Genomic DNA, 21,615 nt, shown 5'->3' with positions numbered 1-21,615 from the left:
GTGGAGGCGGGAGAAGACATAAATAAAGTTGAAGTATCATTTTGGAGGCTGTTAAGACAATTATGGCTGTATGAACATGACATTGCAAGTAAACAGGCAGTTGTTCTGGGTAAATCACATGCCATTTAAAAGCATGCTTTTATCTAGCAGCAGCACAGCAAGTAGCATGGCTGCTCTCTGTGGGAAACACACCCCTAACTGCTATGGTGTTGGTGGCATGCTGTATCCAGCGGGCTGCTCAGCAACATGAGTCAACTTTCAGTCTTTTGAACAGAAAAGTAATGAGCAATTTTAGGCCTGCACAGAATAAAAGGAGTGAGACAGTGAGAAAGAAAAAATAGTAGATGTGGTGTGTAGATATGACTTTGACTTTTATTAGCTGGTAAGAATTTGGACGGTATTATTCATGGAATATGAAATGTCTCATACATTTCTGCCTTATTACACCTTCAATCACATCTTTGTAATTTCAGCTTCAATTTCTACTGGTTCTAATAAGTTAACTGCTGAAATCCAGAAAAAATAGTTTGCAAACAATATTCCAAGTTACCCAAGCGCATTTCCGTGCAATCATCCACTGCAGTTAGCCATCTCTTGTACATGTATATATAGGGACAGTTTTAATCTTGATGGTGTATTTTGGCTTCCCACAACTAAATGAACATGATGGAGCGATATTAAAAACACCAACTGCCAACTGAAGGCAGAGCAAAAGCAAAATAAGTGTTCCCTAAATCAGTATCTGACTGCGCGCCTGGCCCAATAATTGCTGTTCCCTGCACGTTGCAGTTTGAAGTTTCCTGGACTTGTCTGGATGAGTAAGACTGTATTAAAATACAGATATACAACAAAATTCCAATATCTGGCATTACAGACGACAAAGAGTGTATCCTTTGGTATCCTTAACTTGGAAATACTGGCAAGTGATGTTAAATAAGAACAAATCAGACTGCAGTATACAGTAACAGTATAGTGTGTATTGTCTCCATACTAGACAGCATAAAGTTGGTAAAAACAACACTACAGTACCACAAGCTAACCTCTTTATCTCGTACAAACTATTTTCAAGCAACGTTTGAATAACTTAAGTTTGTTTTGCAGGACGTTTCACAATATAAAAATGCATAATTTATCGAAACACATCATATACAGATCTTATATGTGATTAAAAATGATCACATTGCATGTAACTGTCAAATTTGTAGTTTATCAAGCTTCACTGAGCAGTTAAATAATTCTCTTCTTCCTCTCTTGTCCTGTCTTTTTTACGGCAGCTGGACCTTTAGCTAGCTACAAACTGCAACAAACTTCACACAGATTGTGTTTGCTGATGTTTGTTGAGCTGATACAAATTTAGTATTTGAAATTAACTGATAGTTAAAAAAAAACATTACCTCCTTTATGCTTGCTCCTCTTCTCTAGTGCTCGCTAAATGCTAAAGTACCGAGGCTACAACTTGCAACGTTAAAGTGGGATGGAATGAGTGCCAGTGATACCACTGAACATAAAGTAACAAGCCTGTATTCAAAATAAGGATAAGGAGTATAAGGAAGGATTAAATTTAAGAAATGTAAGAAATGTAAGTGTAAATAGATACATACATACTCAAGTAAAGTACAGAGTACAGTAACATAAAGTAATGAAGTACTTAAGTAGTTACTTCTAATCTCTGGCAGTAATTCTTATTTTGAATTGTTAACTCGCCATAAAAGTGTTCAGACTCTTAAGTGTTCAACACTGTAACTGTTTGGCCTGTGGAAGAAATCTCCACCAACTTATTAGAGATCATCCTCAGGCGACCACACACAGTTGTACCACAAATATAAGCCGGCTTGACAAAAACTGTACATAGGGAGATGTTTTACTGCAGAAGTAAAAAAACAAACTGACTGAAGTTCCATCCATCTGCATTTCAAGAGCGCAATTGGCATTTGTCTTACGATATCTGAATTAGCAGGTCCACCACTGGCACCTTGTGCTTTTCACAGATGAGAGCAGGTTCACCCTGAGCACAAGTGACTGATGTGAAAGGGTCTAGAGATGCCATAATGAATGTTATGCTGCCTCTAACATGATTCAGTGATGTAAGTGATGGCCTAGAGAGCCATATCCAAGAAGGGACACACAGACCTCTACAGGCTAGGCAATGGCACCCTGAATGCCATTAAGTTTAGGGATGAGATCCTTGGACCCACTGTCAGACCCAACACTGGTGCAGTGGGTCCTGGCTTCCTCCTGGTGCATGACTGTCCAGCCTCATATGGTGAGAGTAAGTAAACAGTTCCTGGAGGACAAAGGAATAGATACCTTTGACTTTTTGTTTTGTCTTTGATTTTTGTGTGTCTTTGAAGTCAGTCCTCTGTGGGTTGATCATTTTCCTTTCCATGAAGCGATGAGGCATCCTTTCATCCGTAGCATATTACCCAGTATAGACAGATATATTGTTTTTTTCCTTTGAGATAATGAGAATGTGTTTTTTGACAAGTGTGTATCTATGTCATACAACTTTATACTTCTGCTCCACAATATTTTGGATGCAAATATTAGACCTTTAGTTTAAAGCTATAGTCAGTTCTTCTTTTGCAGATAATAAAATCTAAATCTACAAGTGTATTGTAGATTTATGCTTCCCAGTAGTAAGTAATTAAATTCAATCTTTCAGCTGCAATATTAATGAAACGATCCAACAATATAAGGTATTAATTTCTGAAACTGTGCGTATGTATTACCATACCAGCACCTTTACAGTAAGTTTTTGCTGTTTGTTGCTCCTTCCCTGTCTCTACCTTCCAGTCTGTCTTCAGCTGTCAGTATCTAAAAAATTAAAGATAACACAATTAAAACAGAAGCATCTGCGCCTCGCATATGTTAGATTACAGGTTTGTGAACCACTGGCTCAGATGATTATGCAAAAAGACTCATAGCTCAAAAATCATTGGCATCAATCTGCCTGTTTAAATCTTAAAATGCAAAATCTGCATTGGAAAAAAGTATCAGAATTATGCAAATGTTGTAAGACTAACAAAGTTCAGTAATATTTTCAGTGGAAGTGGAATCAGAATAAATACAAAAGTTATTTCTGCAGGACAAAGATTTTCACTCCTGTGTGTGTACAATACATGAATGTCACATTCAAATCAGTCTTTATTAAGGTGCAAAAGTAAAAGTTTGGACTAAATCCTGTAATATAAAACTAATATATGTTATTTATCAAAAGGGAGCTTCAGGTACTGTGGTTGCTTTAAGTGGGTGCACACAAGTTTTCTCCAAATATATTTGTTGAAGCTGACCTTGCCAGCTTGTTTACACACTCATCCAACCAAATCTGACAGCTCGTCATATCGGAAGTGTAGCAGTGTTTGTGTTTGATATCACTTTTATGGACAGCTAATTTCTCACAGCAATGCTTAGAAGGAAAGGACCGTGAACTTTGCGAAAGTTCTGCCGCTATTGCTTAATTCAGCAAATAATTATGTAGCACATAAACATTATTCTTGACAGGAAGTCTCAGCAGGTTGCCGGATGAATGCTAAAAGAAATATTAAATAAGATCAAACCATACAGAACACAAAGAGGAACCAGTCACTCAATGCCAGGCGCCAACTTTTAATCTCAGTATGAACTCTGCTTTCTGGGAGCAGCACACTGAAAGGGGGTCATCAGACAAACAGGCATAAAAGCACCAAGCCTCGCTGTCAAACATGTTTATGACCCTGTGGAAAAAAAGCAGCGGTCAAAGCAGAGCTTAACAAAATGTGCTTGCATCTTGTTCCCCCGGCACTCCACTGCAAGGCTCATATCCACAAACATTCTGAGAAAAAAAGGAGTTTCAGTGTGATTTAGGAAAAGTGTCAGAACAGCTGTGAGCACGTAGCAGACTGAAAGTTTTAGCTTTGTGAGGCGATGTTGAGACATTTTGCTGGGCTAATCCTTTCAATAGGTGTGATTGGCTGATTTTAAAAAAATGTAGAGCGAATGATTGATAGTGAAATATAGACCTAATCATAAAATTGACTGTTTAGAAATAGTGTGCATGTACATGTGTATGTTGGTTTTGCTTAAGTTTAAGTGACATTTATCAAGGTTAAAGTTGAAAAAGTTGATGTTGTCTGAATCACTTAACGCACTTTAAGAAGGCATACGAATGGTTGCGTAATAATTTGATGGTCCAAAAAATCTGAATTAAGAGCTAACATTACCTGTGAATAGATTTCATCTTTAGGAATGATTTATTGATTATTATTGCTTAGTGTTTGTATGGGCTTGCTTGAGGTTATCTATCAGATCTTTTTTCCTAACTTGATATTTTTTTGTGTTGTAACCCTACAACACAAAAAACTGAGAAAACCCCAACAGCCATACGACCCCCTATGAGCAAGCATATTGGTGACAGTGGAAATGAAAAACTTCCTTTTAACAGGAAGAAACCTCCGGCAGAACCACGCTCAGGGAGGGGCGGGGCCATCTGCCGTGACCAGTTGGGGGGGAAAGGGGAGTTTCAGATTGATTTTTTTTTGTTCACTGTGTCATTTATTTTAATGCTATAAAAATAATTCTTAATATTATACAATTGTTAGAAATATTGTTAGAAATGTATAATAGGTATATATTATATTATATAATGTATAATATGATCTGATAACACAGAAACTTTAATTATTGCTCCTGACCATATGATTCCAGAAATAGGGCAGCATATCAGCTTCTTAGACCCTTATGTAAAATCGAGCCTTAAAAACCTCGCGTCATATTTGACAGCTCGATGTTGCTTGAGTGACATTCCAAACGGCTGGTCCAGAATTGTTTTTATCATTTAAGAAATATTTCAAAACTCAGACTAATGGTGTCAAAGCCTGAACTTGAGATGATTATTCATGCTTTTATTTCTTCACATTGCGACTACTGTAATGGTCTTTTTACTTGTTTTAACAAATCAGCTTTAAATCGTCTTCAGACTGTGCAGAATGCTGCAGCACGACTCTTAACAGGAGAGGATCTCATATCACTCCAGTTTTGGCCTTCCTTCAGTGGTTGCCTGTAAATTTTAGGTTTAACTTTAAAATTTAAGTTTTAACCTTTAGGGCCCTACATGGTCAAGCTCCCCAGTACATCTCTGACCTGCTGAAACGGCATTCCTCTTCCCGAGCTCAAAGGTCATCATGTCAGAGACTGATGGTGGCCCCACGCACTCGATTTAAAACTCGTGGTGATCGTGCCTTTCAGGCAGTGGCACCAAGGTTGTGGAATTCTCTCCCACTGGTTTTATGCTGTACAGACTCCATTGATTCTTTTAAAAAGCAGCTGAAGACATTTTTATATAGGTAAGCTTTTAATTAATTTGTTGTTTTTATGTTGTATTTTACTGTTTTACGTTGTTATTTGTTGTATTTCATTCTTTTCATTTTTCTTTTTCTTTGTTGTAAAGCACTGTGTGATTTTTATCTGCGAAAAGCGCTATATAAATAAATTTTACTTACTTACTAATATACATAGTGAGTTGCCCCTAAATATCCCTAATCTTAGCTTTATTTTGAGGGGTTTGCACTGGGTTTTCTGACCAGATTTTTTTCTGACTGCTGTTCAAATCTTTGGATTTGCACACTTCTCCTGTTTGTGACACACACATTACCAGCCTGATGCCTAGTAGTTAGTAGTGCATTCTTTTTGTTGTTTTAATGTATTCATCAGGGTGCTGGTGAAGTACTTAGGGGTGTGGCTAGTGTTAAACAGGGATAGTTCATGTCACCTTTTAAATTAAAATCTATTCTTTTGATATAGATTTTCTAGTCTATTTAGGTGAAAGTTTTATATAAAGCTAGATAGAAAAAATCCAATCAAGTTATCTACAAAGTACTGGTACAAACAAAGGAAACCCTCTACTTTAGTACAAAAATAGATGCCAGTTGTGTAAATAAACTGTCAATTTCTTGAATCATGAACTGCTGAGTCAATCTGTTGCTGTGTTGTGGATTTCTAGCTGTAGTCGCTAGTGAATGTCTTCCTTCCTTCACTGTAATTCGTTATAGTGGAAGAAATGTCAAACTGCGACGTATTACAAGCGTGATATCAGAAAATGATGGTGAAAAATACAAATCTAAGACACAAGTCGTTGTAAATTAATGGCACTAACACAACATTAGGCATTCCTCTGCACTGTAGAGGTGTCTCATACACTAAAGCTGCTGCTTTAGTGTATGCCTCATTCAAAGGAAGAAGTCCTAACAAACCAAGCCTCTCATATCTCTGACCTGATGACTGATTAAAGAGCTTTGTTGAGGTGTTCCTCTCCTGTGTCATGATCTGCCTGCCCTCTTTCTCAGAAGCTCAACCAGAGTCACTGCTGCCGCCACCGTCCACTGGCAGGACCTGTTTGTTGTAAGCTGCTTTTAATGAGCGAACTCCAAGTCGCCGGCAAGAGTTTTTCACCTGTGCTTGAACTAATTCCAGCAGCCTGGCTGTGTGGCAATAACTTGAACTTGGGGAGCAAGGGTTCAGCATTTTCACTCATGGCCATTCAAACTTGGAAGTACCTGCCTGGAGGCATGTTTTGTTGGCAGTCCACCTCTTTTCATGAGCTCATTAATTTGTTGGTTCGCTTGCAGCAGCAGAAGCGCAAGTGCAAAGAGAGATGTTATGCACATATGATGGCTCTACTAAATAGAATGTGTTAAATATGGACAGTCATAAAGAGCACAGCAAGAAGTCTTAACAATGCTTTCAAATATAATGGAAAGCAATGGATAGCAGTGAAGCTGCCCCATCATAAATATGGAGCTTCAAAAAATATAGGTAAAGAAGTGAATGGAGCATTTCACCTTGCTACCAGCTGTTTTTCAGTCTTGCAAAAAGGCATTTTGTTGCACAGATTGCTTCAAAGACAGCTGTGCAAGCAGCTCATAGCTGCAGTAAATGCATTTATGACGCACAGCGAGTCCAGGCATCAAAAGATACAATTATACGAGAGCCGAGGCATCCATTCTGCTGACGTGTCTCCACGTGTGAACACAGGCAGTGTCTGTTGTCTGCAGTACTGTAACTTATTTCCTCGTATCACCTAATAAGATTTGCATTTACTCTCTGTGTGTTTTTAGTGTCCAAACACTGGACAGCTGTGAAATCCTCCTGGGCCCAGAAGTAACATACGGACCTCCTGGCCTGGATCTCTTCTGCCCGGTGGCCATGACCATCGCCCACTGTGCAGAGGTGGACGCCGAGAACTGGAACATCCAGCTCAAGAGGAGAACCCAGGACAGCAAATGGGAGGTGAGAGCTGCAGGGAGAATGTCCTTCAAGCACAGTGCAGCACATTGCAATGTCACCTGGGCCATAGGCAACATGCAGAGAGCCATTCCACTTCCTATTAATCGTATTTTGCTTAAAACAGTTGCAGTCTACAAAATGTAGCAGGCCTTTGAGAGACAATTTTCCAATTAGTAGATAATCTCCTTGTTTGTGTAGTACACTTCATTGATGACACCATTAATATTTGATAACCAGGTATTAAAAGGGTAGCCAAATCACAACAGAAACTTCCAGGAGTTTGTATAAGATGCATCTGGCTGTTGGTGGTTGAAGGGGATGCTATCAGGAGCTAGCTGAATGGGTCATTCTAAAGAGTATTAGAGTAGTACTGTAGGGTGCCACATGTTCCTACGTATTCAGTTTGCAATTATATTTATATTTTTCAGATCTATTCAGATCATTTCTTGAAGTATGTTTAAACATGACAAAAAAACAGAATGAATATATAAAAAATTACAGCATTATTCCATTAAAAGTAAACAGTGTCCAGAAAGTGAGCTGCCTTGGCAGAGGTTGGCTCTGAGTGCTTCTTGTTATTTAATTTTATCAGCAATAAAAGGCAGTGCAAACCCTGCTACAGTAGATCATGAATGATAGTGAAGCAGAGATGTGTTGACCTAGCAGATAAATCAAAGAAAACACACATTATGTAGTCTATCTACTGATGACCTCAAGCATTGGGGACTGAAATCAGAGTGCCCTAAATACCAGTGGCCCATTCTTTTGCGTGAATTAGTAGGAGAATAGGACCAGTTTCCACCCATTGATCACCTTTCTCACTTCTCGTAAGCTACAGCAGTAATGGCCAAGCAGATACTGGCTCCATCATGCTTGTCTGAGATGATCCATCTCACATGCATTTCACCACTCTGCTGTTTCCACTGAACAGGGGCAATTTTTTGCCAGAGCAGCTCATATCTATGGAGCATGAAAGACACTTGCAGATGGAAATAAATGCCTATATTTATTTTCTGCTAGATATGCTGGAAGAGATTCATGGTTCCACACACCTGTTTAACAAAGATAAAAGCATACAATAAGCAAAAACACAGTGTGTTCCACTTCAGACACACTGCCAATTAGAACCACACTGCAGCTGTAATCAGTATATAGGATAAAGGAATTACACAAACAGTGTGCCCACCATACTGCTCTGTTGTTTACATGGTTAAATATAATTCGTTTATCCACGCAACTTCACTTCCAACAGATGCGTGTAGACACCTGGTGAAAAAATGTCTTCAGTGCTGAGGTGACAGGAGGAAATTCCTGTTCCTTGAGTTCTGGTTCATCCCTCACAGAAGCCATCTGCTTTTTAACGAGCTAATACAACCAATGCATAAATCTCAACCGCACAACAGCCTGCGTATCCCAGAATGAAGCAAATGCAGAAATAACAAAAATTGCAGGCCACTTGAGGCTGTGAGCGAGTCATTACTGATATACTCCAGTGTTAAAATGCATAACTTTACAGCTGGATAAAAAAATATATAATTAATGCTTTATTTACCAAGATACATTCTTGGTAAATAGACTTATTTTGTAATTTTGACTATAAAAGGAAAGCACTCCAGTCCTTTCAGGAAGCGTTTGATTTTCCCTCTATAGCAAAATGGGCATAACTAAGGTAAATAAAGGGTTAAGACCTAATACAAAAATGGGTTTTGGCCTCTATTGCTGCTTTAGCACTTTTAAACAGCTATTATGAGTTAATGTTTTTTAATGGCATAACCATTTAAAATGCATTGAGGGTTTGCATTATTATTGGCATATTCCTGCTCTGTCTCATGTTTTTCGAGTTGCAAGGGTTAGAGGCGAGGTATGCCCTGGAGAGGTCGCCAGTCTGTCGCAGGGCTAACACATAGAGACAGTCACAGTCACTCACATTCACACCTATGGGCAATTTAGAGTTTCCAATTAACCTGTCCCCACTAACTGCATGTATTTGGAATGTGGGAGGAAGCTGGAGCACCCGGAGAGAACCCATGTAAAGAGAACATGCAAATTCCACACAGAAAGACCACAGCCTGATGGTGGAATTGATCTCAGGACCTTGTTGTTGTGAGGCAACAGTGCTAAGGGTCACCATGCTGCCCCTTTCAGGAGGATTTCAAAAACAATTAGTCTTTCTGTGTAGTTCATTGCAGTAATAACCGTCTTAGAAGAATGCACTCAAAGCATTTCTGCGCTATGTTATTTGTGAACATAGAAACAGGTATCTGTTGTACTCATGTAGTTTATCTGGATATGGTCACTTCTCACGCTGAAAAAAACAGTACAATGGCAGCAGCTATCAAGAACCAGCAGGCAACATTACAGTGGCTACGTCTGTTTTTTATATAAAGTCTCAACAATCTGTAAGCCTAATTTGCTTTCAACCTTAAAGCTGAAAGAAAAAGACGGTTTTAAATTAACAGTGAATTGGTTGATACACAGGTATTGCTTGTAGTGACCAGTTTTACCAACTACGTTGTTCGAGTTATCTCTGCAGAGCCTTTCTAACAGTCTATGTAAGCAGGTGTTTTCAGGGACAGGGTAAAAAAAACAGGGAATATTCTTGCCTGCTTGCTGATACAGAGCACAGTTCATCAGTTCACCAAAAATCACACCTCTCCTTCCACTACCACCATACCCAGACAATAATTGTTTTGTTGCAAGCCCCTTTTAACAACCACCTCTCCGCCAGATCGCAACTCTTTCACTTGCACTGGAACTAATTCCAGCAAGTAACCTGAGTAACCTGTGTAGCAGTAACCTGAACTGAAGGAGCAAGAGTCTCCCAACATCCAGCGCTCACAGGCAGTCAAACTTCATTCATCAGGTGGACAGAAACAAAATAGAGAAAAGAAATAAATAAAAACACCTGCTTTCAGCTTTTCTGGTGTGTAGATTGTTCTCATTTGCCTCAACATTTGCATTCTATCTTATAGTCTGAAGTCCTTAGAGCGGTAAAACTATAAAAATGTCAAAAGAACGGAACGCAGCATTAACTGCATTACACTATCAGCTTAAACATAGAAGTATGGTTATACGGTGTGGTTTTAGCATGCATGCAACTTCATTGGAGTATATTGAGCAGTAAATTAAACTCACTGTTAACATCAGGATTGTTTGATAGTAAAATTTCCCCTTGGTTTATAATTTGGGACAATACCCGCAGTCAGTCTAATAAAAGGATGTTAAAGTCATGTCTCGTAACATTAGATGCCAGGGTTTGTTGACTCTCGCCCTCCTTCTGACAGCTGACCTTTACATGTGTGCTTTGTGTGGCAAAAGGTAGAGTTACCGTGACATGTGACTTGTGAATAACGTGTTAGCCATAAAAGAATGTTGGGACTTTTGTGGGGAAGCCAATTGATCCGGGCTTATGCTCTCTGTGGGTCCAGAGGGTGACATAAGGCCACACTGTGGTAACACTGCCAGTACGGCGGGAGGAAAATAAAGAAACAATTACAGCATGTAATGGGCTGGAAGAGGCATGGCTGCTGTCAGCTAGTGGGAAGACTTTGGGGGTGGGGGGTGTGTAGGTATCGATTAGTGGATCAGGAAAAGACATGGCACAGGGAATTCAGACGTGAGGCAATCAGGAGGAGAATCATGGAGATTATTTCTGTGCTGACCATCATTCTCCATTTACCCCCGCCAACACACCAGCCGCTCTGGGCACAACCAAGCATCTCAGCTCTTACAATGTGTTTTATGTTTCTCGCTAGCAGCTTTAGTCTGATGCTTTGCAACAACGAACCAAGTGCAGTGTTGCTTTCATCTGGATTTTAGCATCAGCAGAGGTAGATAAGAAAATGTGCATTTTTGACTAGGCCCCACTATGTATTTGTGACCTCAAGTCACAGACACAGTTTTGTTCCCCCATTTGCTCAACTTCAAATCGCACGATGATCATTTCACAAGCATTTAACCACCACTGCATGTTGACTCAGCTTCTGTCATTTGGTGGAATTGCTGTCATTGTCTTTATTGGGTGCATTTAGCTCCAGTGGCCTCATGGGAGCAGGAATTTGATGCACCCACACTGTTAATGTGCCATATCATAATGGATTGCATTTATATAGCGCTTTTCTAGGCACAATTCCACTATTCATTCACTCTCACATTCACACACTGGTGGAGGCAAGCTACGGTTGTAGCCACAGCTGCCCTAGTAGGGTAAAGTGTCTTGCCCAAGGACACAACGACCTGGACAGAGAGAGCAGGGGGATCGAACCGGTTACAGATGAGCTTCCCAACCCCCTGTGCCATGGTCGCCCCATAAATCCAGTTCCAGCAGTTGTAGCACACCAGTCTGTTTCTATAACTCACTGAGCACTCAACCTCCATAGAAAAACATGCCCCCTTAACAACACTGCTGCATTGTTCCAATGAAAAGTAGAGACGAGTGGTTTATGTTAGCTGAACATTTTACATCATTCCAGTGCAGCAAGCAAAATTGCTGCTCAGTTTTTACTGCTAACTGACTGTTTTTGGAAGATCACCTACCTGCCCATGCTTTCACATGACTTATATGCTGTCTATAATACGGCAGACCTGTGCACACATACATGCTTTTCAGCATCTTTATTAATTAAGTAGTGGAAAATGTGTATTTCCCAACCAGTTAGCGAGTATTTGCTAGACGTCTCTGGCTGTCACTTGGTAAAAGTGGTCTAAAAGAGGTGCTGCAAACACACAAACCAGAAAAAACAGAGGAAAAAGTAAACAATTACATTTTCATTGTATAATTTAATGGCTATGACCATCCCTAATGATCACTGTGACCTTAAGTCTAACATCAACAAGAACCCCCAGAATGACCTACAGTTCCATAATGCAGTCTTGTTACTAGCAGTGGAGTTTAAAGTCGATCAGATGAACTGTTGCAGAGACATGTGAGGAACACACACACACACACACACACACACACACACACACATAAAAAGACTCCTTCTTTTAACATTAAACGCTTTTTCATTCCAACAGTGTCAGCGTTTTCTTTCTTTTCTCCTTCCCCTCCAGTAAAGAAGATTGTTTTCACTGGTCTGGATGACATCCCGAGAGCTTAATCTCAAAACCCATAGGAATAAAAAGCCCCAGTTGCTGTTGTCACTTTGCATTATTTGCTAGTGTTTTTGAACAGCAAGCAACAAGATGATAACAAGACATGTGGGGAAGGAAGGGTGGCATGCAGGGGGGGTGATGTAGTCAAGAGAATATTCAGTCAGGCAGTAATGTAAATGTAAAGCTGACGTAAAGTTTTTTGTGAAACCCGAGCACGGGTCAGAATAATGAAGAGCGCAGGTTTGCCCCCCGGCTGTTGTGGTGGTTGTCGGCACTTAAAAGAGCTTGTTATTTAGGCTGGATTTGTCAGCTCTCTACACTGTCTGCTTTTGTCCTGAATAATGTTTTTCTGAGCCGCTTTGAAGAATATTCAAGCACAGCAGCCTACATACGCAAACCTCAAACTTCATCTAAACAATTTCAACAATAGCTTCTTTCTGACAGTGAAGTGTGCACATTGGGTTTTGCAAATGGAAAGGAATGGAAATGTACTCATAAATGTTTTATATATTTACATTTTGTTAAACATAAACTCAGTCTGCATCACATAAAGTAAAGTAACAGCAGGACTGGAGCCTCCAAAAATGAGTCAGTCTCCGGTGTAACCATATTCTGGACAGCGATGTCTCTTTCTTACATAGAATAAAACCAAGGCTCTGCTGATAGCACTGCTAAGGTTAGCCAAACTAATCTGACACTGCACGTGTGTATGCAGAGCAAAAGTGTTGTTCTTTTCATCAAGATTTAAAACGTGATTTGATTAACAGTTAATGCTGGTGAAACATAACATTGCATCCATTTTACAGTACATGTATATTACATGTTGTTAAATGTGGAAGGCTTTAGACAAATACTTTGGTCTCAGGATCATGGTTTGGTTTCCAGTATTAAACATCAGCTCTGCATTTGTAACAAAATGTTAATTCGGAGTCTGTAATAATAATCCATGGAGTCTCTGTAAGTGTGTCTGCTTGTGTGTACAGTATGTGTCACTCCTTTAGTTTTCTTGCCAACCATTTATACAGTCTACTTCAAATGTGGTTTGGGGTGTTGATGGGGACCAGAGACAGACCCCACTGAGTAACTGAGATTATCTTGTGGCTCTTCTATGGGTTAGGGTTTTGTTTGAGGTGGAGGCTAGGTTGTCTTTGTTAGTGAGCAGCATTGTCATACCAACAATAGTCAAGAAAACTGACAGATGCCCCAGTGATGTCACAGAATGAGAGTCAGGAAAATACAGGATTGTGAAAATTTTTAAATGAAATCATCGAGAAAGATAAAACCTGCCTGTATATGATTTCATTTGTGATCAAAACAAATGCTGTTAGAAAGAAGAGATTCACATGGTACTAGCAACCACGTGAATTATGAATCCCACTGAAATTCACTAATCCCACTGCTACTGGCAACCAAGAAACATGTTCGTCAAAGTATGGGATGAGTTTGACTGTTGTATGGACATGTATCGTGCATCTGGAGAGGGGGCAAATTGAGCACTTGTTTTGTATGGAAAACTTTAGCTTCAGCCATGTATTTTAAAATTTACTGCAAGCTGCTGTGTCCATTACTTAAAAAATAATCTTTTCAAATTGGGTCACTCTTATTGAGGAGAAGAGATTTAAATTAAGCGTGCAACCTGATTTGCAAACCTTTACAACATGCAATTTACCCATAATGGCTTCAGTTAAGCCAAACAAAACCATTTCTTACTTTTTTCAATTGATATTGTAAACAGTGCAACTTTTGTGAATAAGCCGTGAAACCAACCACATCTATGAAGGCTATTTGGAGATCACGCTAAAACACGTTTAGCTCTATTTAGTAAATCTGGTTCTTAGTAGAGATGGCACGATACCACTTTTTTATGTCCGATACCGATACCGATATCATAAATTTGGATATCTGCCGATACCGATATGAATCCGATATAGTGTGTTTTTTAATCAATAACTGTTTTTTTTTATATCTTGCTGCATTTTGTATAAGTTCATACTCAAGTTTAAATAAACAACAACACTAAAGCTATTCTGTTATACCTGTATGTAAAAATACACTGCACCCAAAATATTTCATAGTTCAGCAATACTGATCAATCTAATAAACTTAAACCTACTCCATCCTTCCTATTCTGATGTTTTAAAGAGTACTTAGCAGAAATATTAAGCAACCTAACTAATAGCAAGCAAAAAAAAAAAAATAGGGAACCACCCCCCCACCCTCCACCTCATGATTCTTAATCGACGTAATCAACTTTAATTTGATGCAGGTTGGAAAAAAATGCATATAATTAAATAGATTCAACATCTTTCTTCAACAGAATTGCAGACTGCACAAATGGTATCTTCCCAAAGGAAAACGTACTATAGCTTACTAGGGTATATTAGACTTAACAGTTACTATGTGGCGATCGTGGCTCAAGAGTTGGGAGTTCGCCTTGTAATCGGAAGGTTGCCGGTTCAAGCCCTGGCTGGGACAGTCTCGGTTGTTGTGTCCTTGGGCAAGACACTTCACCCGTTGCCTACTGGTGGTGGTCAGAGGGGCTGGTGGCGCCAGTGTCCGGCAGCCTCTGTCAGTGCGCCCCAGGGTGGCTGTGGCTACAATGTAGCTGGCCATCACCAGTGTGTGAATGGGTGGATGACTGAATGTGTAAAGCGCTTTGGGGTCCTTAGGGACTAGTAAAGCGCAATATAAATACAGGCCATTTACCATATATACAATAATGGACTTCTATACATTTTACATCAGATTAAAACTTTGGGTGTAAGATTCAGATAATTATTTATTAAAAGCTAGATATTTTAAATGAGAATAAGAAAGAAAAGTATGTCTTTGTGCCCCCTTTTTCCTGTTAATGCGCAGGGAAAACATTGCTAGATCCGCCCCTGCACAGTTACCTGCCGTCAGCTATGTAGAAAAGGATCCTGGTGTAGAAAGTAATATTAAATAAATTCTAACAACAGCTTTTCAAGGTTAAACGTGCTGCTGTTGTTCAGCCGCTGGTTTCCTCTTTCTGGTGCGAAGTGGGCCAAAAACAAACAAGAGAGACGGACTCGCGACAGAAAAGCCGATCAGCTGATCATTGATCAGTTTCATGATTGAAGTAGCAGCAGGAGAGGGAGGGAGAGAGAAGAGGCAGTCGCTCCATATATTGGTTGTTAAGCTTAACGTGGGAATGCTTTACAAACATTCAGAGATGAACTTACACACTTGCTGTACTGCTCTCTGGGATCACTTCCTCAGAGATGAAATGCTGGTTTGAGGCTACAAATACACACAGCCGTTCTATCACGTGAGCACACTGCTCCGACGTGCTACGATTATGGGCCGAGATACGCCATGTTGCAAGTTTTGTGAGGTGCCTTTTTGATATTTAATGGATCAGATTTTTTATTTCTCTCCGATATCCGATCCAATAATTTACGTCAGTATCGGACCGATACGTAATATCGGATCGGTCCATCTCTAGTTCTTAGTTGCTAAAGTTTATTTTGCCTGCTGTCACTTCAGTGACATTCTATGTGGTTTGCTGTTCTTCCTCAGCCTGTGGTGACACACATTTATATTAACAGCACAGCTAAATAAATTTAAAAAAATTAATCCCCACACACCCCATCCCCACTCCCGTCACCCTGCATCAATAAGTGAAAGAGAATGGATGGAAATTCCCAGTCTTGCAATTGGTTTTGTTTTTCCAAATCTACTAATACACTTTATCAACTCACCTGCTGATTTCCACACTCTATTTAAATCAGAATGTAACACATGTATTCTGTTACATTCTTACATAAATGAGAGAATAAAATGGCTATGAAGTGCAGGTCACTCTTATCTACTTTAAGTCACCCGAGTGATCCTCAAAGGTGCAAAGGTAGCTGCCTCACTCACTAATACAGGGTCCTTCTCTGCAGTTATCACACCAACAGAAATTGTACACAAGTCAATGCCAAATTACATAAAACAAAACTGAAGTGTTAGTTTCATCTCACTTCCCTCATTTGTTATATCCTTGCCCGTGTCCACCTTTATAATCTCTTTCTGAGATGCCACCAGATGCTGCTGCAGATTAGAAACCATGTCAGCTCTCCTGGGTCACTCAGTCAGAGATAAATGCCGTTCTGAAGGGCTCTTTTTGTTTGCTCACAGTTTAGTATGTTTGGGGGGTTTAAAACTGCCTTCCCTTTGAGTTCAAGTTCATGTTTACGTAACCTTGCCTTTTTAAAGTTTGCAATTGTGCAAGAAAAAAATCTTTTCAGTGTAAGAGGGCAATTTCTCAAGATGTGCAAGTGTTTTGAATGAGACGGAGGGGAAGAATAGAGGGGAAACGAATGAATACATGATTCGTGTCGCTTTGAGATTTCACTCTAATATTAAAAGGGCGCAGAGATCCTTAGAGCTTCTTGGTTGGAAATAATGATCCACCACTGAGGCCTAACCTAAAGAGAGAGAGAGAGGAGCTTGAACAATCATAATACCTGCAAATGCCTGGTGCCATTAAAATACCCTCATTTCGGCTGTCATTAAAATGCACATGACTCACAGAAGACTCCTCAACACTCCCAGCCACGCTATAATGTTATTCAATGCCATATTGCACTGTGTTAAGTTTTGCTTATGAGCATGCAGGAAGCAGAAGTGCAAAATGCATAAACATAATCACAGGAGTCCCAGGCACCTGACAGGAATGTAGCTGAAGTAGTAACATTTAAATCTGTTTGAGGAGCACGGTGCCTCAGAATATCTGAGCCTGGACTCTGACCTGGCCAAGAGAATTTATTATTCACTGATTTGGAATATGGTTTGCATGTGCACATTCTGTTGTTCCATATGAAGGACATGGATGGTGTTCTTGTTCATTTCAGTCCAAAATCAACATGTAATGCCAAATTAACCCAAAGCATATTAGATTCCCTCTTGCAGACTACACCCATGTCCTCAGGGTCATATTCTTAAGTCCTACGAGGGTAAAATATATTAAGTCTTTTAAGCAGGAAGTTATGCCAGGGCTTAGGACGACATGCAGCGTTCTTCTATAAGGGTACCGAATACCACGAAGCCAGCCTGATATTTGGTAAACATACCTTCAACAGGAGAAACTCCAAAGATTGCATGGAAAGAGCACGGGATTAGGGAAATGCCAAAGACTTCAGAGAATATGTCAAAGGAAGATATCGAAAAAGATTTAAGCTTTGGTCAAGAGAAAAATCGGTGTCTGTTTTTTTGGATAGAGAACGAGCAACTGATGTAGGAATCATCTTCAACTGGAGACTATTTTTAATCTGAATACAGACCTGGCACTGAACGCGTTGTCTGCAAAAAATTCTGAACTGTTTGGATGCAAAGCGTTTTAGTGAGAAATTCATCCTCATCCTGGAAAAAGTTGACATTAAGCGATGATGAGCTGATCCATACGTTTCTAAACGGGAAAAGGAAGAAATTCTAAGGTTGATCCAACTGTCATTAGAAGGCAGGAGCAGGGAGAAGTTAATGGTTTAAGCCAAGAGCTGAATTATCACAATGGCTTTAGTACATAATTCAGGATGTCAGTGCAGTATTTCCATATCATTCTATATTCAGTACCGCTGTATGTTTCGAGTTACAAGAGCAGTTGCTGTCAAATGCAGTGGTCTGATTGGTCAGATCTGTTTATATACACAGGAAAAATAAAGCTTGATTCAAAAAAATAAATGCTTCAAATTTGTCCTGTGAAACTGTGAACCACTTCATTAAGAATTGTGGAAAAGTGGAAAATATTCACACAAATTTGGTGTGTAAAGAGTTTAAAAGTAACTCACTGTATGGACACAAATGGACACAAAGTCATTTTAGAACCAATTCCTGCCACTTGGCAGCCAGGCAGTTATTCTGTTCAATCTCCTAAAGGAGTTCTTAAGCAATCTGAAAAGATCCACAACTTTAATTTCAATGCTCACATTGTCCATAGGAGCCAGTGATACGATGGATAACACTCTAAAAGTTTGGTAAATTTGCACCAAAACATTTAAAAACCTCCCTCAAACCAATGAAGCTCACACAATTGAAACTGTCATTGAACTCAGCTGTGCAGAACAGTCATGTAACAGAATTACTTATGCATTTTCCATTTTGGTTGTTGATTAGCTTTGGGTGGTAGAGGTGGGACAACTACCAAGTTGAGAATCCTATTGGAGAATTTTATGAAGCGTATTTTGGGATTGGATGAGCACCATCTGGTGAAACTGACCCTGAGCAGAGTGTCTCTCTACCAGCATTCATCCAGCTTGAGCCTCAATTCCCATTTATCTTTTAACAAGAAAAGAGAAGGTCCTTAAGATCAAATCCTCAAGATAAACTGAGATTTCACATTTTTGTTCACTTACAAAACGTTCTGCATATCAACTCAGGATACTGTATAATAGAGGCTCCCAAACAGTGGAGAGCCTCCTCAGCAGGATGAAGGAGAGTTGAAGAAACGAGTACAGAGGGAATGTTCTAAAAAATAACTGGAACTCAGATATTATATTCCAGCCTGCTGAACTGCCCTGGTCACAACATGGTCAGCAGTAACAGTGACAGCAGGGGCTGTGACTCACAGCTCATGGAGGCTAGGTGCATTTTAAAATCAGATAAACCAGTTTGCTTTTAGAACATGCACGGTTTCTCTGAGTCATAACTCAACAGAGATATTTATAATAAGCAGGTCTGCCCCGACAGTAGATTTTTTTCTTTAAATTTTAAATCAAACTTTGATCAAACTAATTTTAAAATAGTATTTGGTCATTCTAAGGGGTTTCTGGTCAGATGTGAGGTCCCCTACTAAAGTTTCAAGAACAACAACCAGCCTCAGCTGGTCACAGCCTCCAACAGGAGTTAAAGGCATTAAGAGATTGGCTCATTGGCAGGCAGGCTAAGAGACAGTTGTTGGTCGTCTTTATTGAGGTTCATTCTACAGAAATCTTGTTAAGACTTTATAATGATAGATCTTTTAGACCAAAGTGTTTCTTTGGTTCATCTTGGCTCAGGGTAAACGAGTTGATCACATTTTCCCCATATCTGTGATATCTATGTTTATGTTTAGTGTCTGTTCTCTTTGTTGTTTGTTGTTTTATGTTTTCATTTCTTCTTCACGTTTTGTTTTTACTTCCTTTGTGTGCAGTACTTCCTGTCTTTGTCTTTTTACGCCACTTTTACGCTTTAATTTCATTTACATAAATTAGTTCCTGTCTTTGATTTTTGTCTCCTCATTCCTTGCTGCTTTGTTTCATTTTCACTCACGTTTTACTTTTGCACATGGTTAGATTAAAGCTCTAAATGAGAAATTTTAAGCAGAAAAAACTATTTAGTTAGGTTTCAGCATCATTACTAAATGGAAGGTCCATTGGTTAGTTTATCTTGATTTCCTTTGCTTTTTCTTTTAATTTTAGCTAAAAAAAAACAAAAACAAACTCTACCCTAAAAAAATGTCTTTCTAAATTCACCGTGGCTTACACTTCCTGGGGATGTCATTACTTAATCTCCATTTTGAACTCACCAGAGATTCATGACTTTAAGTTCCCTTGTGTATCAAAGAGATCCTCTGATCTTTATAGTACATTAATGGATACATTGCAAATATTTTATGCTCATCATCGGGCCCATTTCAGAAGAACTCTCATTAAGCAGCTCCACAGAGCAGCTGCTGTGCTGTTGTGAAACTACTTTGTGTTGAGACACACTCCCGTTTCCACGGTGAAAAAGAGACAGAAGTTTATTTCCAAATTGCTCCAAGACCATCATACACAGTAGGTCAAAACATGTATATTGACCAATAGGTTGTACACTGATGTAGTTAGGGTTAATGCTGGTGTTTAAATAAACGCGTGGAGGTTTGCTGTTTTGTAAGACATGTTTGCTGGTAACATGGCTTCTAATTGGCATGTTTCCAGTTAACTTGATTATTTGAGGAGGAATAAGTTGTGCTCCTCAGGCTGTGTTTTGGTACACTGTTTGGTCTCACAGCTCCTCATTAAACTGTCTAATCACACGGATTTCATGGATTCTGTCTGCTGCAGCTTACTGCGTGACAATAATTGTGAGATGGTTTGGATAAATAATCAAAAGACGATATCTGAAGGTGAATTTTGAGGCTCTTGGCCTTCTCCTGCCTGGATTATTCTGATTCCTTTTGTCTGGGGAGTAGGTTTACACAAATCTTTGCTAATCATATACCATTCACAGTTTGTCTTCAAGTATGTTCCCTTTGAGTGAGGTTTGGAGAAAATAGAACTGCTTTCCAGTTGCTGTTGCTGCCTCATAAATAAAACACTCAGCATTGTTTATGATGACTATTTTGCGTCCCGCTATGTATTAACATCATCTGTTATGTCAGAAATACTTTTGTACACTCTCCCGAGACTGGTTACAACCTGTGTGGGTTTTTGCTTTGTGATTTAAACCTGCATTATGTTACCTACGTACATCATTATTCAGCAGCAGTGGACTAGAATCCATAATACATTCTACTGTATACAGAAGTTCATTTGCAGAGTTTTCTTACTGAGATGTCTCTCGCCAGCTCTCGGCATGAATATTTACCTCAGCGACTCACTCTGTTGCAATAAGTATCGCAGTGGAACAGCCTCGAAAAGCGTGTAAGATAAATTCTGCCTAACCCTAATCCTTTATTGGAAGCTGTTCTAAAGTTTTGTAACTTTTAATCAGGTGATTGAATCACGTGACAACCAAACCAAAACAGGTGCTGTGTGAAGAAATGAGCAAATAATTATTTATTGCTCCCAGAAAGCTGTAACTTTCTGGGAGCAATAAATAAGTGAAAATTGGAGCCCTGCAGTCTGCGAGCTGTTTATTTTCTTGTTTCTTCTTTTTTTGTGTCTGTTAACTAAATTGACTTGAAATATGCAATAAACACTTCCCGGGGGAAAAAAGGCCGTAATAGTATAGAAACTGCAAATTGTGTTGTATGTAATGACTTGTAATACAAATTGCAAATGGAAGTATGTGTATGATGTGCATAGAGGACATACTGCACAGTACTGAGTTTGAAAATGTGTCAAAATAATGAATATGAACCTGTTTATGAGACTTTATGAAAAGATTGTGGCAACGGGCAACATGAAAAGGTGACAGTAGATGTTTTTAAAAGAGAAATATAACCTCATGGTTCCCTGCATTTCTTGCCGCATATAGAATTGAGTTTAAGGTGTGTTTATTTATTTTTAAAGCCATACAAAATTGACCTTGGTTTACAACCACAGGACCTGCGCAAGTATTCTTGAGTCATGTCAT

General features: G+C 39.3%; 1 protein-coding gene across 2 annotated transcripts in view; it reads left to right on the top strand.

Annotated features, from left to right (window-relative positions):
* The window catches only part of LOC146696509 (netrin receptor UNC5D-like), a 286,577-nt gene that overhangs the window by 229,729 nt on the left and 35,233 nt on the right, over window positions 1–21,615 (top strand). For both annotated transcript variants that reach the window (XM_085474633.1, XM_085474632.1), the window contains one exon: window positions 7,092–7,263. In XM_085474633.1, the coding sequence (XP_085330759.1) occupies window positions 7,092–7,263 (172 nt within the window). The remainder of the gene's footprint in view (window positions 1–7,091; window positions 7,264–21,615) is intronic.

This window comes from Copadichromis virginalis, linkage group LG12 (genome assembly GCF_057382275.1).
Source record: "Copadichromis virginalis isolate Kocher_CV1m ecotype Utaka linkage group LG12, C_Virginalis_male_GT1.1, whole genome shotgun sequence".
NCBI classification, from domain to species: Eukaryota; Metazoa; Chordata; class Actinopteri; order Cichliformes; family Cichlidae; genus Copadichromis; species Copadichromis virginalis.
This window is presented reverse-complemented; position numbering and strand designations above follow the sequence as displayed.